Source organism: Pseudophryne corroboree, chromosome 4 (assembly GCF_028390025.1).
Source record: "Pseudophryne corroboree isolate aPseCor3 chromosome 4, aPseCor3.hap2, whole genome shotgun sequence".
NCBI lineage: Eukaryota > Metazoa > Chordata > Amphibia > Anura > Myobatrachidae > Pseudophryne > Pseudophryne corroboree.
Genome location: NC_086447.1, coordinates 900,145,678 through 900,166,959, shown reverse-complemented (window position 1 = coordinate 900,166,959; position 21,282 = coordinate 900,145,678). Strand labels below are relative to the sequence as shown.

At 47.1% G+C, this 21,282-nt stretch overlaps 1 protein-coding gene across 1 annotated transcript in view; it reads right to left on the bottom strand.

Annotated features, from left to right (window-relative positions):
- Positions 1 to 21,282, bottom strand: part of LOC134911022 (phospholipase B1, membrane-associated-like) — a 249,524-nt gene that overhangs the window by 145,677 nt on the left and 82,565 nt on the right. Inside the window, exons 25-29 of the mRNA XM_063919415.1 lie at positions 19,474 to 19,574; positions 16,380 to 16,461; positions 7,836 to 7,940; positions 3,204 to 3,299; positions 2,066 to 2,137 (exon numbers count right to left, since the gene is read on the bottom strand). Coding sequence (XP_063775485.1) covers positions 2,066 to 2,137; positions 3,204 to 3,299; positions 7,836 to 7,940; positions 16,380 to 16,461; positions 19,474 to 19,574 — 456 coding nt within the window. The remainder of the gene's footprint in view (positions 1 to 2,065; positions 2,138 to 3,203; positions 3,300 to 7,835; positions 7,941 to 16,379; positions 16,462 to 19,473; positions 19,575 to 21,282) is intronic.

Here is a 21,282-nt window from a genome sequence, read left to right as displayed (position 1 = left end):
CTACATCATCTCTGGTAACAGCCAGGCAGCACATGCTCATCCCACATCATCTCTGATAACAGCCAGGCAGCACATGCTCATCCTACATAATCTCTGGTAACAGCCAGGCAGCACATGCTCATCACACATCATCTCTGATAACAGGCAGGCAGCACATGCTCATCCCACATAATCTCTGATAACAGCCAGGCAGCACATGCTCATCCTACATAATCTCTGGTAACAGGCAGGCAGCACATGCTCATCCCACATCATCTCTGATAACAGCCAGGCAGCACATGCTCATACAACATCATCTCTGATAACAGGCAGGCAGCACATGCTCATCCCACATCATATCTGATAACAGCCAGGCAGCACATGCTCATCCTACATCATCTCTGATAACAGGCAGGCAGCACATGCTCATCCCACATCATCTCTGATAACAGCCAGGCAGCACATGCTCATCCCACATCATCTCTGATAACAGCCAGACAGCACATGCTCATCCCACATCATCTCTGGTAACAGCCAGGCAGCACATGCTCATCCCACATCATCTCTGATAACAGCCAGGCAGCACATGCTCATCTTACATCATCTCTGATAACAGCCATGCAACACATGCTCATCCTACATCATCTCTGATAACAGCCAGGCAGCACATGCTCATCCCACATCATCTCTGATAACAGCCAGGCAGCACATGCTCATCCCACATCATCTCTGATAACAGCCAGGCAGCACATGCTCATCCTACATCATCTCTGATAACAGCCAGGCAACACATGCTCATCCTACATCATCTCTGATAACAGGCAGGCAGCACATGCTCATCCCACATCATCTCTGATAACAGGCAGGCAGCACATGCTCATCCCACATCATCTCTGATAACAGCCAGGCAGCACATGCTCATCCCACATCATCTCTGATAACAGCCAGGCAGCCCATGCTCATCCTATTTCATCTCTGATAACAGCCAGGCAGCACATGCTCATCCCACATCATCTCTGGTAACAGGCAGGCAGCACATGCTCATCCCACATCATCTCTGATAATAGCCAGGCAGTACATGCTCATCCCACATCATCTCTGATAACAGCCAGGCAGCACATGCTCATCCCACATCATCTCTGATAACAGGCAGGCAGCCCATGCTCATCCTATTTCATCTCTGATAACAGCCAGGCAGCACATGCTCATCCCAGATCATCTCTGATAACAGGCAGGCAGCACATGCTCATCCCACATCATCTCTGATAATAGCCAGGCAGTACATGCTCATCCCACATCATCTCTGATAACAGCCAGGCAGCACATGCTCATCCTACATCATCTCTGATAACAGCCAGGCAGCACATGCTCATCCTACATCATCTCTGATAACAGCCAGACAGCACATGCTCATCCCACATCATCTCTGATAACAGGCAGCACATGCTCATCCTACATCATCTCTGATAACAGCCAGGCAGCACATGCTCATCCTACATCATCTCTGATAACAGCCAGACAGCACATGCTCATCCCACATCATCTCTGATAACAGGCAGCACATGCTCATCCTACATCATCTCTGATAACAGCCAGGCAGCACATGCTCATCCTACATCATCTCCGATAACAGCCAGGCAGCACATGCTCATCCCACATCATCTCTGATAACATCAGGCAGCACATGCTCATCCCACATCATCTCTGATAACAGGCAGCACATGCTCATCCCACATTATCTCTGATAACAGCCAGGCAGCACATGCTCATCCTACATCATCTCCGATAACAGCCAGGTAGCACATGCTCATCCCACATCATCTCTGATAACAGCCAGGTAGCACATGCTCATCCCACATCATCTCTGATAACATCAGGCAGCACATGCTCATCCAACCTCATCTCTGATAACAGGCAGCACATGCTCATCCCACATCATCTCTGATAACATCAGGCAGCACATGCTCATCCAACCTCATCTCTGATAACAGGCAGCACATGCACTTCACCACTTCACCTCTGTGCAGACTTCTCCAATTCATGCTGGTGATATGTATTTCTGTGTTCATCCATGCATTTGTCCTACCTGAGGAGGGCACTCAATTTTAATATTTTCATCAAGTGCCTGGCTATCAGTCTTCTGGCCGACAGGTTCGAACTAGCAGAAAACAGAACATATATCACTACAGTATATGACTCTATGAGACATGAGCTTAGACATCACTATGGTCACATTTCAGTTCAATAGGCCATGTACCTTTCACTCAGGGGAAAATGTTATTGATTGACCCCCAAAAATTGTGTAGGTGGTGGTGTACAGAGAGTATCTTCCCTATGCCTCTTCCAAGATTCTGAAACAGGAATATCGGTAATCCTCTTGAAGGACCAAGACATCCAGCAATGTGTGATAATCTCTTGCAGTTTATATCTGTGCAGTCCAAATTTGCTAGCCCAGTCATACTGTACAGGTTGGGTAGAATATCCGGGCATATGGGATACCGGTGCTCAGAATACTGACGCTGAAGCTGAAGATCCCGACAGGGGTGAGTTATTTATTCTAACTCCTCACCGTAACGTACCCCCCCACACCCCACCCCAGTGCTGCCTAACCCTAACCACCTCTCCCCCCGTTTGCAGCCTAGCCCTAACCTCCCTCCACCCCGCAGCCTAATCCTAAAGCCACCTGGAGTCTTACTTTCTGTATCCCGGGTATCCAAGCTTTTCTGTATTCCTGTGTCGGTGGTCTGGCAGGTGTCGGGATTCTGGCGCCGTTATTTCGGCTGCCAGGATCTCGACAGCTGTGATTTTGAACCGATCCCATAATGTACTAACATCTAGAACACTGCTTCTCAAATCCAGTCGAAGAGACACACCAACAGGGCTTGTTTTCCAGGTTTCCTTACAGAATCACAATATAAATAATTAGAACCCCCTTTAGATCTTTTAAAATGTGTCTGCCAGTAATGAATACTGTACAATTGAGGTCCATTAAGGAGATATGGAAAACGTGCACTGTTAGTGTTTCCCGAGACCTGGATTTGAGAAGCTGTGAACTAGAACCAAGAGGACGATATTGGTTTCTGTCAAGAACTTGCTTATGATAGGATATGTGGTCTGTCTTGGGGCTGGTGTTAGGGCAGGGGTTATGCCTAGAGCTCACTTACATCAGATGTGGGGACCAGGAAAGAGGCTCCACACAGGAACATTTCACACCATCAACTCACCATGTTTTTCCACAAGCTACGGGCGCTCTGGGCGTGGGCTGCCTCTCCAAAATGGAAGCAGTCTGGAGCCATATAGGATCGGTCAGGAGATCCATCCTACATGTGAGACATAAGCAAACTCTGCAGCTAAGATCCTGACTAAAGATGAGATCATACCGGAAACGCCATAGTCTGCTTTCATATTACTGGGAAGGAATGTGCTGTACTTTAAATGAATAATTAATACCATATAAAACAAAAGCTGATAGTAAAAGAAAAATGGTGGAGGACAGAGGAAGTACGTGTGCAGTGCAAGTGTATGTGTGTGTATGTGTAGACAGCCGGATGTAATGACGCCCTAGTTCGTCGGGATGCTGGCCGAATTCTGCGGGATGGTTTTGCCTTGTAAGTGATTTTCCCTTTGGAAAAAAAAAAGGGCAGAGTTCAGCCGGTATCTCGCACTGCTGCCGGACTAGGGCGTCATTACATCCGCCCCAAAGTGCCTATAAAATTTATTTAGCCCTTTTGTCATTTTTCCGCATTTTATCATCCTACACCATAGTCACAGTGGCTTTTATTCCGCAATTCCTATAACTGATCAACACATGAAATCTCCGTAATGTCAAATGAAAATCAATCTCTAAAGCTCTTTCTTAATTCATTTCAAATAAAACACAGAGAATGCCAAAGCGGCAAGGGGTGGACCTGAGCGGTTCCCCCTTTACTGTGTATTTGTATATAGCTTGTATATAGTTTTTCACCATCTCTGGTACATGGGGGTACATTACAAAATATTGATATGGGGCACTAAAATATGTCAGGTCTTAATAAAGCAGTGAAGTGTACCCACGACATTTTGGTTCCATCACTATGGTTCGCAGTTGCAGAGGAGGGGGGGGATGACATGTTGTTGATATGTTTAGACTTGCGACAAGATGTACGGGCATTCAAGATCGCCGGGGGTGCGGGTTGCCGGACGATCTTGGATGATTTTCTGAAGCTGCAATCACTTACAAGCCATGGTTTTGTCTTACATCCCGCCGTTAATGTCATCAGGTCATAGAATTATCATCCATTTATCCTGGTACAATATGATGGTTTCTAAGGGCGTAGCTACCATAGGTGCAGGGAGTGCAGCTGCTATGGGGCCCAGAGCTGAGAGGGGCCCTCCTTCCCTGTCACAGTTACATGTGTTATATACAGGGTGTAGCTATCATAGGTGCAGGCAGTGCAGCTGCTATGGGGCCCAGAGCTGAGAGGGGCCCTCCTTCCCTGTCACAGTTACATGTGTTATATACAGGGTGTAGCTACCATAGGTGCAGGGAGTGCAGCTGCTATGGGGCCCAGAGCTGAGAGGGGCCCACCTTTCCTGTCACCGTTACATGTGTTATATTCCATGGCATAGCTACCATAGGTGCAGGGAGTGTAACTGCTATGGGGCCCAGAGCTGAGGGGGCCACCTTCCCTGTCACAGTTACATGTGTTATATACAGGGTGTAGCTACCATAGGTGCAGTATGTGCAGCTGCTATGGGGCCCAGAGCTGAGAGGGACCACCTTCCCTGTCACAGTTACATGTGATATATACAGGGGCATAGTTACCATAGGTGCAGGGATTGCAGCTGCTATGGGGCCCAGAGCTGAGAGGGGCCACCTTCCCTATCACAGTTACATGTGTTATATATAAGGGTGTAGCTACCATAGGTGCAGGCAGTGCAGCTGCTATGGGGCCCAGAACTGAGAGGGGCCACCTTCCCTGTCACAGTTACATGTGTTATATACAAGGGTGTAGCTACCATCAATGAAAATCAATCTCTAAAGCTCTTTCTTAATTCATTTCATATAAAACACAGAGAATGCCAAAGCGGCAAGGGGTGGACCTGAGCGGTTCCCCCTTTACTGTGTATTTGTATATAGCTTGTATATAGTTTTTCACCATCTCTGGTACATGGGGGTACATTACAAAATATTGATATGGGGCACTAAAATATGTCAGGTCTTAATAAAGCAGTGAAGTGTACCCACGGCATTTTGGTTCCATCACTATGGTTCGCAGTTGCAGAGGAGGGGGGGGATGACATGTTGTTGATATGTTTAGACTTGCGACAAGATGTACGGGCATTCAAGATCGCCGGGGGTGCGGGTTGCCGGACGATCTTTGATGATTTTCTGAAGCTGCAATCACTTACAAGCCATGGTTTTGTCTTACATCCCGCCGTTAATGTCATCAGGTCATAGAATTATCATCCATTTATCCTGGTACAATATGATGGTTTCTAAGGGCGTAGCTACCATAGGTGCAGGGAGTGCAGCTGCTATGGGGCCCAGAGCTGAGAGGGGCCCTCCTTCCCTGTCACAGTTACATGTGTTATATACAGGGTGTAGCTATCATAGGTGCAGGCAGTGCAGCTGCTATGGGGCCCAGAGCTGAGAGGGGCCCTCCTTCCCTGTCACAGTTACATGTGTTATATACAGGGTGTAGCTACCATAGGTGCAGGGAGTGCAGCTGCTATGGGGCCCAGAGCTGAGAGGGGCCCACCTTTCCTGTCACCGTTACATGTGTTATATTCCATGGCATAGCTACCATAGGTGCAGGGATTGTAACTGCTATGGGGCCCAGAGCTGAGGGGGCCACCTTCCCTGTCACAGTTACATGTGTTATATACAGGGTGTAGCTACCATAGGTGCAGTATGTGCAGCTGCTATGGGGCCCAGAGCTGAGAGGGTCCACCTTCCCTGTCACAGTTACATGTGTTATATACAGGGTGTAGCTACCATAGGTGCAGGGAGTGCAGCTGCTATGGGGCCCAGAGCTTGAGAGGGGTCACCTTCCCTGTCACAGTTACATGTGTTATATATAAGGGTGTATCTACCATAGGTGCAGGCAGTGCAGCTGCTATGGGGCCTAGAACTGAGAGGGGCCACCTTCCCTGTCACAGTTACATGTGTTATATACAAGGGTGTAGCTACCATCAGTGCAGGGAGAGCAGCTGCTACGAGGCCCAGAGCTGAGAGGGACCACCTTCCCTGTCACAGTTACATGTGATATATACAGGGGCATAGTTACCATAGGTGCAGGGATTGCAGCTGCTATGGGGCCCAGAGCTGAGAGGGGCCACCTTCCCTATCACAGTTACATGTGTTATATATAAGGGTGTAGCTACCATAGGTGCAGGCAGTGCAGCTGCTATGGGGCCCAGAACTGAGAGGGGCCACCTTTCCTGTCACAGTTACATGTGTTATATACAAGGGTGTAGCTACCATAGGTGCAGGGAATGCAGCTGCTATGGGGCCCAGAGCTGAGAGGGGCCACCTTCCCTGTCACGGTTACTTGTGTTATATACAGGGCCGTAGCTACCATAGGTGCAGGGAGTGCAGCTGCTTTGGGGCCCAGAGCTGAGAGGGGCCACCTTCCCTGCCAAAGTTACATGTTTTATATACATTTTTCGCCATTGGGTGGTACGTAGGGATCCTTTCAAACTTTTTCCTTGGGTCCTCCAATATATCTAGGTATGCCCCTAGACCTGCTCATTGTAGTGTGGTATAAAATGAACTGGAGGGCATTTTAATGTTATATGAACCGAGGCACTGTAATGAGGCACAATATGAACGGGGAGCACTATATATCATAATGTGAATTGGGGTACTGTGTGGCATAATGTGTACTGGCAGCTCTTAAATGTGACATGGGGGAACTTAAGCACTACTGCGATTCATAAAAGAAACTAGGGCACTACTATGGGGCATAACATTAAATAAGGCTCTACTATGGTTCAGAAAATGAACTAGGGCACTACTTTAGGGCATCAAATGAACAACTGCTGCAGAGAAGTGTCTCTCTAGATGCATTGGGACGGGGGCCCTTCAAAATGATGCTATGGGGCCCACAAAGTTCTGGATACGCCTCTGATGGTCTCCCACATGCTTTAAGCAAACTGTATGGGAGACTGTTTTTCTAAAACAATGGTTTTCTTATTGACAACCTCCCATGTAGTGCAGCTTAATGACGAGTTGCCAGATGCACCTTAGAGGCCTCCATACAAATGGCCTCTCTCATACGGGTGCTGTTTTGGAGAACAACCTGTTCTAGGCAAATTCATACCATATCTGTTAAAGTTATTTATATTGCATTTGACAGCACGTCAGTGGATATAAAAAGCCTTTGAAGTCTTCTTATATCCTCCCTCTAATTGGTGCTTCATGGTAAACTTTTCTCTAATTTGACATGAATGTTCTTAGATCTTCATGGTGAAGCTTGCTTGGAAACGCACTAATCAATTGTAAGGTCTCTAACATGACAGCATTTGTATTGAAATTATACGAAACACTAACAGTGACCTCTAAAGATAGCTGGTTGTTCATTGGTCTACTTAGGTGAAATTAGATAAAGGCGTATGTTCTTATACAAAGCATGATTATCTTTTATTGTTTGTAATTAATTAGAAAAAAAAAAGACTTTAGAGTTGTTTTTATTTTACATTGCAGACTATTTTGTATTGAGTTCCCAGAAAAATCTAATTTAATTCCATAAAATACCAAAATAAAACATGAATAGTGTCCAAGAGTATGAATAGCTTTAAAGCTGCTGTAAAATATCAATAATAGTTTCACATGACATCAACTTCTCTTAGTCATGCTAAATGTGGTGTGTTACCTCTTTTAATGGTATCTCTAGATGCTCCAAATATGGCTGAACAACGACTGTGAAATCTTCTGTCGTATCATACAGTCCACTCTCCACCAGCTGGTGAGTCTTTTCCTAATAAATGGTTAAATATTATTTACATAGATCATGCTGTAGTCTCATAACCCATCATTTTCCTTCTTCTTGGAGTCAGCCTATGACAGGACACTGGAGAGAATAAATCAGAGATGACATAGGCCCACCAGTGGTGAAACTAGCGCTGGGGCATTGCACTGGGGCCCGCCGCAACGACGGGGCCCGCAGCCGACGGCTGTATATTAAGTCAAACTGGATCATTAAATGCCGCCAGCCCGCCACTGAATCATTAAATTGCCACTGGTGTCAGAGGCAGGGAAGGAGGGAAGAAAGGAGCTAGCAGGCAACCCGTGACTGTGGCATCATCAGTTCAATGGAGGGTGATGAGATCTATCATCACCCTTCAAGCTGGTGCTACTGCAGCTGCGTCAGGCTTGCCACACACTGATTGCTGGAGGTAGGAGGAAGGACAGGACAGGACACGGGGAGTTGCCTGTGTGTGCAGTGGATGTGTAAGCGCCGCAGCCTGCACTACTGTGGAGCCTTACCATCAGAGCCAGCCAGAGTATGTGAAATAAAAAATGTAAATCCTGAGCACATTCTCTCTCTCTCCCTCTTTCTCTATGGCAGCATGGATGACGTGCTTGCGTGGGTTCTCTCTGGGTGCTACGGTTTCCTCTCAGACTCCAAAAATATACTGGTAGGTTAATCGGTTCCCAATAAAAAATGAACACAAATTTACAGTATATGTGCGTGCGTGTACATGTGGTAGGGAATATAGATTGTAAGCTCCACTGGGGCAGGGACTGATGTGGGTGGCCAAATGTTCTCTGTAAAAGAGCTACGGAATATGTGTGCGCTGGTAAAATAAATATATATATTTGAAGAAGTCTGATGTGACGAAACGCGTTGGGTTCCCTGCAGTGACCCCCTTGCCTATTTTAAAGCTAAGTTTTATATCTTGTTACCTTTTTACCTGATTCGGATTTTTTACGACCTTTTATGCCTTTTTATCTGTATGTACCATTAAATCTGTTTGTTCAATTTTATATATTTTTTGGCTCATGAATCATAAGCTTTTAACAGTAAGCATTTGCATATTTACACAACATCAGTCGCCGGTACCCTTATCCCTTCACTATATCTTTTCCTTTGGCAACACCGTACTAGTGTTGCACTCTTAAGGGTTGGCTGACACCTCTAACAAGGTTTTTTGTGTGTTTTTATTAAGCTTTTATACTGTTTTTATAGATCTTAAATTAGTACTGAGATTATACACCACAAGTGGCGCTGTATCACCCTTTGCAATATATATATATATATATATACAGCATCCAAAAGGCTGGCACCCTCCTTCACAAGCTTCAACTGCCGCATAGATACTTACACATAGATACCATAGTTCCATAGAATGGCACCCGTCAGGCTTTCACAGGAATGACACAAACAAGTTTCCTTTTAGCAAGGTTTCGGGCTTTAATGCCCTTCGTCAGGCAACGTGTACCTTTGGAATCTCAGCCCACCCCATGCATACTTCTGCTTTGCCATCTGACCCATTCTCTGCTCATTAGTTTTTTTACATTTTTGTTTATTGTTTTGTGCAATTCACAGTCTTGTCATGTTGTCACATTAAATGTAGATGTTTTTAGAATATTTCAGAGGACATGAAATAGAACATGTCTATACATATTTTTAATAAATTAATTAAAAGTTAATTTTTATTCTAATTTACTATTTAGTGCGCCAGAAAACAGATCCTTTTCCTTTTTTCCTCTGATATCCTATATGTACTCCTAAAGGCCCTACACATATGGCGATGTGCCGTCGAGGTGCCCGACAGCCGATACGGCCGACGGGCGACCCGGCGGCGGGGGGGCAGTGACGGGGGGAGTGAAGTTTCTTCACTCCCCCCGTCACCCGGCTCCATTGAATAGCAGGCAAATATGGACGAGATCGTCCATATTGGCCTGCATGCACAGCCGACGGGGGACCAGCGATGAACGAGCGCGGGGCCGCGCATCGTTCATCGCTGGAGCCTCCACACTGAAAGATATGAACGAGTTCTCGTTCATTTATGAACGAGATCGTTCATATCTTTCAAAAAATCGGCCAGTGTGTAGGGCCTATTACATGACCTGTGGTAGCACCACCATAAAACTGTAAGATTATCTGATACAGTATCGAGATTTGGGGTTTCAGTCAATATTAATACATTAATATTTCTCTATCGTCCTAGTGGATGCTGGGGTTCCTGAAAGGACCATGGGGAATAGCGGCTCCGCAGGAGACAGGGCACAAAAAGTAAAGCTTTAGGATCAGGTGGTGTGCACTGGCTCCTCCCCCTATGACCCTCCTCCAAGCCTCAGTTAGATTTTTGTGCCCGGCCGAGAAGGGTGCAATCTAGGTGGCTCTCCTGAGCTGCTTAGAATAAAAGTTTAGTTAGGTTTTTTTATTTTCAGTGAGTCCTGCTGGCAACAGGCTCACTGCATCGTGGGACTAAGGGGAGAAGAAACGGACTCACCTGAGTGCAGAGTGGATCGGGTTTCTTAGGCTACTGGACACTAGCTCCAGAGGGACGATCACAGGTTCAGCCTGGATGGGTCACCGGAGCCGCGCCGCCGTCCCCCTTACAGAGCCAGAAGAGACGAAGAGGTCCGGTGAAATCGGCGGCAGAAGACATCCTGTCTTCAGACTAAGGTAGCGCACAGCACCGCAGCTGTGCGCCATTGCTCTCAGCACACTTCACACTCCGGTCACTGAGGGTGCAGGGCGCTGGGGGGGGAGAGCCCTGAGACGCAATATAACGGAATACCTTAGGTGGCAAAACAGAATACATCACATATAGCTCCTGGGCTATATGGATGTATTTTAATCCCCTGCCATTTTACACAGAAAAGCGGGAGATAAGGACGTCGTGAAGGGGCGGAGCCTATCTCCTCAGCACACAAGCGCCATTTTCCCTCACAGCTCCGCTGGAAGGACGGCTCCCTGACTCTCCCCTGCAGTCCTGCTTCAGAATCAGGGTAAAAAAGAGAAGGGGGGGGGGGGGGCATTTTTGGCAGCAAATAACGATAATAACAGCAGCTATAAGGGAATAACACTTATATAAGGTTATCCCTGTATATATATATATAGCGCTGGGTGTGTGCTGGCAGACTCTCCCTCTGTCTCTCCAAAGGGCTAAGTGGGGTCCTGTCCTCTATCAGAGCATTCCCGGTGTGTGTGCTGTGTGTCGGTACGCGTGTGTCGACATGTATGAGGAGGAAAATTATGTGGAGGCGGAGCAGTTGCCTGTGTTGGTGATGTCACCCCCTAGGGAGTCGACACCTGACTGGATGATTGTATTTAAACAATTAAGTGATAATGTCAGCAATTTGCAGAAAACTGTTGACGACATGAGACAGCCGGCAAATCAATTAGTGCCTGTCCAGGCGTCTCAGACACCGTCAGGGGCGCTAAAACGCCCGTTACCTCAGTGGGTCGACACAGACCCTGACACAGATACTGAGTCTAGTGTCGACGGTGACGAGACAAACGTAATGTCCAGTAGGGCCACACGTTACATGATCACGGCAATGAAAGAGGCATTGAACCTTTCTGACACTACAAGTACCACAAAGAAGGGTATTATGTGGGGAGAGAAAAAACTACCAATATTTTTTCCTGAGTCAGAGGAAATAAATGAGGTGTGTGAAAAAGCGTGGGTTTCCCCCGATAAAAAACAGCTGATTTCTAAAAAATTATTAGCATTATATCCTTTCCCGCCAGAGGTTAGGGCGCGTTGGGAAACACCCCCTAGGGTAGATAAGGCGCTCACACGTTTATCAAAACAAGTAGCGTTACCGTCTCCTGATACGGCTACCCTCAAAGAACCAGCTGATAGAAGGCTGGAAAATATCCTAAAAAGTATATACACACATACTGGTATTATACTGCGACCAGCAATCGCCTCAGCCTGGATGTGCAGTGCTGGAGTCGCATGGTCGGATTCCCTGACCGAGAATATTGATACCCTGGATAGGGACAATATTTTGTTAACTATAGAACATTTAAAGGATGCACTACTATATATGCGTGATGCACAGAGGGATATTTGCACCCTGGCATCAAGAATAAGTGCTATGTCCATCTCTGCCAGAAGAGCGTTATGGACGCGACAGTGGTCAGGGGATGCGGATTCCAAACGGCACATGGAAGTATTGCCGTATAAAGGGGAGGAGTTATTTGGGGCTGGTCTATCGGACCTGGTGGCCACGGCAACGGCTGGAAAATCCACCTTTTTACCCCAGGTCACTCCACATCAGCAGAAAAAGACACCGTCTTTTCAAACTCAGTCCTTTCGTTCCCATAAGTACAAGCGAGCAAAAGGCCACTCTTTTCTGCCCCGGGGCAGAGGAAGAGGAAAAAGACTGCACCATGCAGCCGCTTCACAGGAGCAGAAGCCCTCCCCTGCTTCTGCCAAGTCTTCAGCATGACGCTGGGGCTTTACAAGCAGACTCAGATATGGTGGGGGCCCGTCTCAAGAATTTCAACGCGCAGTGGGCTCACTCGCAAGTGGATCCCTGGATTCTACAGGTAGTATCGCAGGGGTACAAACTGGAATTCGAGGCGTTTCCCCCTCGTCGTTTCCTGAAGTCTGCTTTACCAAAGTCTCCCTCCGACAGGGAGGCAGTTTTGGCAGCCATTCACAAGCTGTATTCCCAGCAGGTGATAATCAAGGTACCACTCCTGCAACAAGGAAAGGGGTATTATTCCACGCTGTTTGTGGTACCGAAGCCGGACGGCTCGGTGAGACCAATTTTAAATCTGAAATCCTTGAACACTTACATAAAAAGGTTCAAATTCAAGATGGAGTCACTCAGAGCAGTGATAGCAAACCTGGAAGAAGGGGACTATATGGTGTCTCTGGACATCAAGGATGCTTATCTCCACGTCCCGATATACCCTTCTCACCAAGGGTACCTCAGGTTTGTAGTACAAAACTGTCATTATCAGTTTCAGACGCTGCCGTTTGGATTGTCCACGGCACCTCGGGTCTTTACCAAGGTAATGGCCGAAATGATGATTCTTCTAAGAAGAAAAGACATTTTAATTATCCCTTACTTGGACGATCTCCTGATAAGGGCAAGATCCAGGGAACAGTTAGAAGTCGGAGTAGCACTATCTCAGGTAGTGTTACGTCAGCACGGGTGGATTCTAAATATTCCAAAATCGCAGCTGATTCCAACGACACGTCTACTGTTCCTAGGAATGATTCTGGACACAGTCCAGAAGAAGGTGTTTCTCCCGGAGGAGAAGGCCAGGGAGTTATCCGAGCTAGTCAGGAACCTCCTAAAACCAGGACAGGTCTCAGTGCATCAGTGCACGAGGGTCCTGGGGAAAATGGTGGCTTCTTACGAAGCGATTCCATTCGGAAGATTCCATGCAAGAACATTTCAGTGGGATCTACTGGACAAATGGTCCGGATCGCATCTGCAGATGCATCAGCGGATAACCCTGTCGCCAAGGACAAGGGTGTCTCTCCTGTGGTGGCTGCAGAGTGCTCATCTACTAGAGGGCCGCAGATTTGGCATTCAGGATTGGATCCTGGTAACCACGGATGCCAGCCTGAGAGGCTGGGGAGCAGTCACACAGGGAAGGAATTTCCAGGGCCTGTGGTCAAGCCTGGAAACGTCTCTTCATATAAACATTCTGGAACTAAGGGCCATTTACAATGCCCTAAGTCAAGCAAAACCTCTGCTTCAGGGTCAGGCGGTGTTGATCCAATCGGACAACATCACGTCAGTCGCCCACGTAAACAGACAGGGCGGCACGAGAAGCAAGGAGGGCAATGGCAGAAGCTGCAAGGATTCTTCGCTGGGCGGAAAATCATGTGATAGCACTGTCAGCAGTATTCATTCCGGGAGTGGACAACTGGGAAGCAGACTTCCTCAGCAGACACGACCTTCACCCGGGAGAGTGGGGACTTCACCCAGAAGTCTTCCACCTGATTGTAAACCGTTGGGAAAAACCAAAGGTGGACATGATGGCGTCCCGCCTCAACAAAAAACTGGACAGATATTGCGCCAGGTCAAGGGACCCTCAGGCAATAGCAGTGGACGCTCTGGTAACGCCGTGGGTGTACCAGTCAGTGTCTGTGTTCCCTCCTCTGCCTCTCATACCAAAAGTACTGAGAATCATAAGAAGGAGAGGAGTAAGAACTATACTCGTGGTTCCGGATTGACCAAGACGGACTTGGTACCCGGAACTTCAAGAGATGCTCACGGACGAACCGTGGCCTCTACCTCTAAGAAAGGACCTGCTACTGCAGGAGCCTTGTCTGTTCCAAGACTTACCGCGGCTGCGTTTGACGGCATGGCGGTTGAACGCCGGATCCTGAGGGAAAAAGGCATTCCAGAAGAAGTCATCCCTACTCTGGTCAAAGCCAGGAAGGACGTAACCGCAAAACATTATCACCGCATTTGGCGTAAATATGTTGCGTGGTGTGAGGCGAAGAAGGCCCCTACAGAGGAATTTCAACTGGGTCGTTTCCTTCATTTCCTGCAAACAGGACTGTCTATGGGCCTAAAATTAGGGTCCATTAAGGTTCAAATTTCGGCCCTGTCGATTTTCTTCCAGAAAGAACTGGCTTCAGTACCTGAAGTTCAGACATTTGTAAAAGGGGTCCTGCACATACAGCCTCCTTTTGTGCCTCCAGTGGCACCTTGGGATCTCAATGTGGTGTTGAGTTTTCTAAAGTCACATTGGTTTGAACCACTTTCCACTGTGGACTTAAAATATCTCACATGGAAGGTGTCGATGCTGTTAGCCTTGGCTTCAGCCAGGCGTGTGTCAGAATTGGCGGCTTTATCATATAAAAGCCCTTACTTAATTTTTCATTCTGACAGGGCGGAATTGAGGACTCGTCCTCAATTTCTACCTAAGGTGGTTTCTGCATTTCACATGAACCAACCTATTGTGGTACCTGCGGCTACCAGGGACTTAGAGGACTCTAAGTTGCTTGACGTTGTCAGGGCCTTGAAAATATATGTTTCCAGGACGGCTGGAGTCAGAAAATCTGACTCGCTGTTTATCCTGTATGCACCCAACAAGCTGGGTGCTCCTGCTTCTAAGCAGACGATTGCTCGTTGGATTTGTAGTACAATTCAGCTTGCACATTCTGTGGCAGGATTGCCACAGCCAAAATCAGTAAAAGCCCATTCCACAAGGAAAGTGGGCTCATCTTGGGCGGCTGCCCGAGGGGTCTCGGCTTTACAACTTTGCCGAGCAGCTACTTGGTCAGGGGCAAACACGTTTGCTAAATTCTACAAATTTGATACCCTGGCTGAGGAGGACCTGGAGTTCTCTCATTCGGTGCTGCAGAGTCATCCGCACTCTCCCGCCCGTTTGGGAGCTTTGGTATAATCCCCATGGTCCTTTCAGGAACCCCAGCATCCACTAGGACGATAGAGAAAATAAGAATTTACTTACCGATAATTCTATTTCTCGGAGTCCGTAGTGGATGCTGGGCGCCCATCCCAAGTGCGGATTATCTGCAATACTTGTACATAGTTATTGTTACAAAAATCGGGTTTTTGTTGTTGTGAGCCATCTTTTCAGAGGCTCCTTCTGTTATCATGCTGTTAACTGGGTTCAGATCACAGGTTGTACAGTGTGATTGGTGTGGCTGGTATGAGTCTTACCCGGGATTCAAAATCCTTCCTTATTGTGTACGCTCGTCCGGGCACAGTATCCTAACTGAGGCTTGGAGGAGGGTCATAGGGGGAGGAGCCAGTGCACACCACCTGATCCTAAAGCTTTACTTTTTGTGCCCTGTCTCCTGCGGAGCCGCTATTCCCCATGGTCCTTTCAGGAACCCCAGCATCCACTACGGACTCCGAGAAATAGAATTATCGGTAAGTAAATTCTTATTTTAGATAAGATAGATACAACAATTCCAGTGCAACAGTTCCCCCTCTTTCCCCTTCGCTTTTATTGCCATTCCCTGCATACACAGCACTCACTCCACACGGGGTATAAGTATTATTTATTTACAATGCAAAATAGTCTTATCCTGATTTGACTGAAAACTATCTTGCATTGTACATAAATAATATTGATACCCTGTGTGCAGTGAAGCCACGCCCCTTCCCACTTCAGTGCGCGCATAGAATCTCTAGTATTTTGAGTTTGGGGTTGGGGCCGGGGGGCCAGGTGTAACAAAGCATATTTTTGCACCTGGGCCCACCACTCACTACTTCTGCCACTGAGACCTAGTGTACAGTTATTGTGCATAGTGTAATGTGGATGAAAGTAGAAGTACCTAAACGAAGTTCATTATACATATACAACATGGACACAGAAGTCATTGCAATAATGAGCTAGGGGCTAGCATCTTAGAGTAGTTTATTGGTATTGTATTATCTATGTGTACTGTGTGAATGATGACATGTTATTGAGTATATATGTGGGGTACCTCACAGTGATCACTGGACTTACTTGGTACTGCTTGTTGAATGTCTTAAGAGTTGCAATTTGTACAGTATCCTGAGTAAAATTCACCACACATCCACATAGCGAACTGCATAAAGACACAAAATAGTGTAGTTATTCTTAAAACTGCCAATTTGTAGTGAACCTATTACTTTCACACAGAGGAGACGGCCATTTTGTGGGCTAGGCCAACAGTCATGAGATTTTAGCCATGACAAAGCAAGAGGGATATCAAAAGGTGGAATATGCGAGGCAAGTACTGTTACCCACATACGAAAGTGGTATAATAAGGTACAGAAGAGGTAGATTACTGCTTCTCCTCACGACTGCGCCTCATATCAGTCACACTGTCCCAGCATCAGTTGTAAGATGGCGGGGCTGGTGGCAACACGATCACACATTGAGATGTGTAGTGTGATCAGATGTCTGCATCTGAAGGACATATTTGCAGATGGGGGATGTGCTTGGCCGGCCAGAACGCTGCTCATTTGGAATGTCTATCCAGTAGAGGATCTTGCCACGGGCAAGCAGGACTTTTGCCCGGGGCGCCGGCGCCATCCGGAGGGCGCCGCCCCAGGGCAAGATCCGCTGCTGCTGTGCCCCCCGCTGTGTCCCGCTGCCGCTGCCCGCTGTGAAGGGAAACTAGACGCTATGCATCTAGTTTCCCTTCGTGGAGAGGACCTTTACTGTGCGGTGCGCGATGACGTCATCGCGAACCGCACATAATTTCAGCGGCGCTACTACTGTACAGGGGACGTAGCTGACCACGCCCCCTGTATGAAGCCACGCCCCCTATTGTCGCACGGGCGCAAAAAGCCCCTGAACCGGCCCTGTGTCTATCCTGCTATTATCAAAGGCGGTGCACTAAACCCAAACCTGTTTCCGTGACATGATGTTATCACCATACACCTCAACAAGTTGGTGATGAATTTCAGTACTGTGGATGTAGCTGTATTACAAGCGCTTGCTCCAGGGTCCAGATTTCAGTGTCACACCTCTGTATTGAAGACGGGGGGTCACTTACTTTTTCATTTATACTTGGCCTTTACAGACAGCCCTGGCCTGCTTTGCCAATGAATTGTAGTTATTGCAATGCTCGATGTACTGTATCAACCCAAAAATGAAAAAATCATGGCGACTTGATGTGCGTGATTTGTACATCTGTCTGAATCTGTATACGAAGTACTACAATGCAGCGTCTTTTTCTCATGCCCAGTTCCATTGTGCTTCATCTGTGACTTTGTATGTGTTTAAAACGAATTCCTGCGCGGTTACAGTAATAGCCCAGCGTCTGTAGGGGTAAATTTACTAAGGTGTGAGTTTTTTAGAACTGGTGATAGCAAGCTATAAGATTCTACTTAACGTTTACCTAGCTGCTTCTAGAAGATAATAGAATCTGATTGGTTGCTATGAGCAACATCACTAGTTCTAAAAGAAACTCACACCTTAGTAAATTTACCCCTAAGAGTAAGACGCAAAATGTAAGAAAAAATACAGTATATTACTAGGCTTGGAGTGTCTCAGTCACGGCGGGTCTCTCACGCCGTATGGTGTATAAGGTCTTAGGTGTATGAGAACTGCATGTTGTGTGTCCCCTCATTTTTGATTCTCCCAATGTGGGCTATGAGAACTGGTTCTTGAAACACTTTTGTGGAAGTGGGAGTGAAGCTGCCCTTTTTTATGAAATGTTTTTGTAAACTACAGTATTATGATGATGATGATGATGATGACGTTGACTGGGGTATCAAATCTTGAACTGTAAACACTATTTTTGCACACACATTTTTGATGATGTAAAATATTTCAGGAACAACTATCTTTGTAGTATAATTTAGTAATATACTACTCCCCGTAACTCTCCCTCACCACAGCCTTACCCTAACACTCCCCATAGTGCCTAATCCTAACCCCCCCAGTGCTTAAACCTATTCTCCCCCCTCCACAGCCTAACTCTAACCCTCCCTCTCTGCAGCCTAACCCAATCCCTCCACGCAGCCAACCCTAATTCTCCCCTCCTTCAGCCCAGTCCTCCCCCTAGTGCCTAACCCTAACCTCCTCTTCCATGTCTAACCCTAACCCTCTCTCCCAACAGCCTAACCCTAACCTCCCACAGTCTAACCCTAACCCTCCTGCTACTATCTAACCCTAACCTCCCTCCTGCAGCCTAACCCTAACCCTCTCTCCCCACATCCTAACCCTAACCTCCCACAGCCTAACCCTAACCCTCGTGCTACTACCTAACCCTAACGCTCTCTCCCCACAGCCTAACCCTAACCTCCCAGCCTAACCCTAACCCTCTCTCCCCACAGCCTAACCCTAACCTCCCTCAGCCTAACCCTAACCCTCCTGCTACTACCTAACCTCCCTCCTGCAGCCTAACCCTAACTCTCTCTCCCCACAGCCTAACCCTAACCTCCCAGCCTAACCCTAACCCTCTCTCCTCACAGCCTAACCCTAACCTCCCACAGCCTAACCCTACTGCTACTACCTAACCCTAACCTCCCTCCTGCAGCCTAACCCTAACGCTCTTTCCTCCCAGCCGAACCCTAACCTCCCAGCCTAACCCTAACCCTCCTGCTACTACCTAACCCTAACCTCCCTCCTGCAGCCTAACCCTAACTCTCTTTCCTCACAGCCTAACCCTAACCTCCCACAGCCTAACCCTAAACCTCTTTACTCGCAGCCTAACCCTAACATCCCCCAGTCTAACTCTAACCCTCCAGCTACTACCTAACCCTAACCTCCCTCCTGCAGCCTAACCCTAACTCTCTTTCCTCACAGCCTAACCCTAACCTCCCAGTCTAACCCTAACCCTCCTGCTACTACCTAACCCTAACCTCCCTCCTGCAGCCTAACTCTAACCCTCTCTCCCCACAGCCTAACCCTAACCTCCCAGCCTAACCCTCCTGCTACTACCTAACCCTAACCTCCCTCCTGCAGCCTAACCCTAACTCTTACCGGCATACTTATGTTTGGAATACTGGCTATTGGAATTCCGGCGCCGGTGTTCTGTTCACCGGCATCGTGAACGTCGTGATACCAACTACATCCCCTGTAATATACTAATATACTGAGGAACACAGATTGTCACACGACTGACCTCATGATCTGCTGTGGACAGCGAGTTCTCTTATCATCGTACAGAGCTTTCAGTGGCAAAATGTCCAGAATTGTCACCAGGTTCACAAACATCCTTGGAACCTGTGAAGATAAAAAAAAAAAAAAAATTCTGATATTCATTGTTAAATACTTTTTATCTCCTAGTGGCTTATTCATCATCCTTAATGGGCCCGTTATACAAGCGGAAAAGCTAGTTACTGCATGTTTTTAGTAACGGCTCATTCATTATTAGGAGCCCGATGGGGTCACCTAGTATTCAGAAAACTCAGAAAACTGAAAGTTTTTGGAGTTATTGATTCCCAGAGCTCCAGGGCTGCAAAGAGGGATCCAAGCAGATCCACAACCTCCGCCACCACTGCATTGTGTGCCCTGCGGCTGAGGTTATGCATGAGCATTCAGCCGGATCAGGCAGTGGTGGCAGTGCTAGGGATCACATGGATTACTGCTTTTTGGAGCAGCTTTCCCTGCACTGGGGCAATACTGAGTTAAGTACTGTATCTACTGCTATACTTTGGGAACATTCCAAAGATGCCCCTGGGGGGGGGGGGGATGGCGTAGATTCAGACAACACTGCGTGTAAAACTTCACACCTATAACTGCAATGCTTAGGATGTCAGTGTATCATGAGCGGCTGAGCCAATCTGGAAGCAAGATTTGATTTTGGCAATTTAATCACCCAATTGCTCTCCTACAGTCTTTCCCCTGTCAGCTGCCAATGATTCTAGAGAAGAAGGTCCAAGCTTGCTTTGATTAGGAGGTTGTCCAGGTACGGATTAACCGGTACCCTTCTTGACAATGAAAAGCAGCACCATGATTGTTGTGCCCGTCGTGAACCCCCATCACCCGGAGCTATGACCAACCCAAAAGTAGGAGCTATGAACTGGCAGTTGCCATGTAAACCTGAGAAGGCTGTGATGCCCCACCTAGATCAGAACATGGAGACAGGGGTTGTTAAAGGCCAGAAACTGGCTTCTTGTTATGTAGGATGGAAGAGAGTAATTCTATTCTGAATCTGATAACATCTATTTATGGAAACATAAGGAGCCTATATATTTTTGGCCCCTTGGTTTAGTTACCATATCCGGAAAAGAGGAACTCTTACCCTCTGCATCTTCTAAAATAAAGAATGCGTCTTTTAAAATAAAGCTGTCCAGCCCTGGACAGGAGAGGTCAGAATCTGCACAAGGTAAGGCCTTCAGAGCTACAGATTCCATGTCCAACTCCCAACACATAAGTCAAAGAATGCGTCTGGCTGCAATAGCCAAAGCTGAATGTCTGAAGAGCATTACCCAAGGAGGACAAATCACCCCTGGTGTGACCTACAAGGACAATAATTTCAATCTCGGAGATGTGGATTACAACCCCTCTCTCAGCTGTCCAGTTCATTTCTCCATTACCTTGTTGTCCAATGCAGCTGCTAAGATTCGTCTGAGAGAAGCCTGGCTGTGGCAAAGACTTTACAATCCCCTCACACTTCCTGTCAAAGCTATCCTTTAAGAACACTGCCTTAGGTATACGGATGATGGTGGCTATTGCCAGCACTGCAATGGCGGCATCCACTTGGGGTGAGTTCTTTCATTTACTCATATCGTCTTTTGAAAAGAGATAAAAACAACTAAATCTTCTTAGTGCTTAGAATTGTGTAAACAGATTCTGCTAAGATTTCCCTAAAACTTCCGTCATGTCAGACATAGATGAATGGTCGACAGTATGTTTCTTTTTCTTTTCTTATAAGTAAACCCCTGGGGCCTCAGGCTCCACTGGACCCCCGAAACCTAGGGCCTGGCGA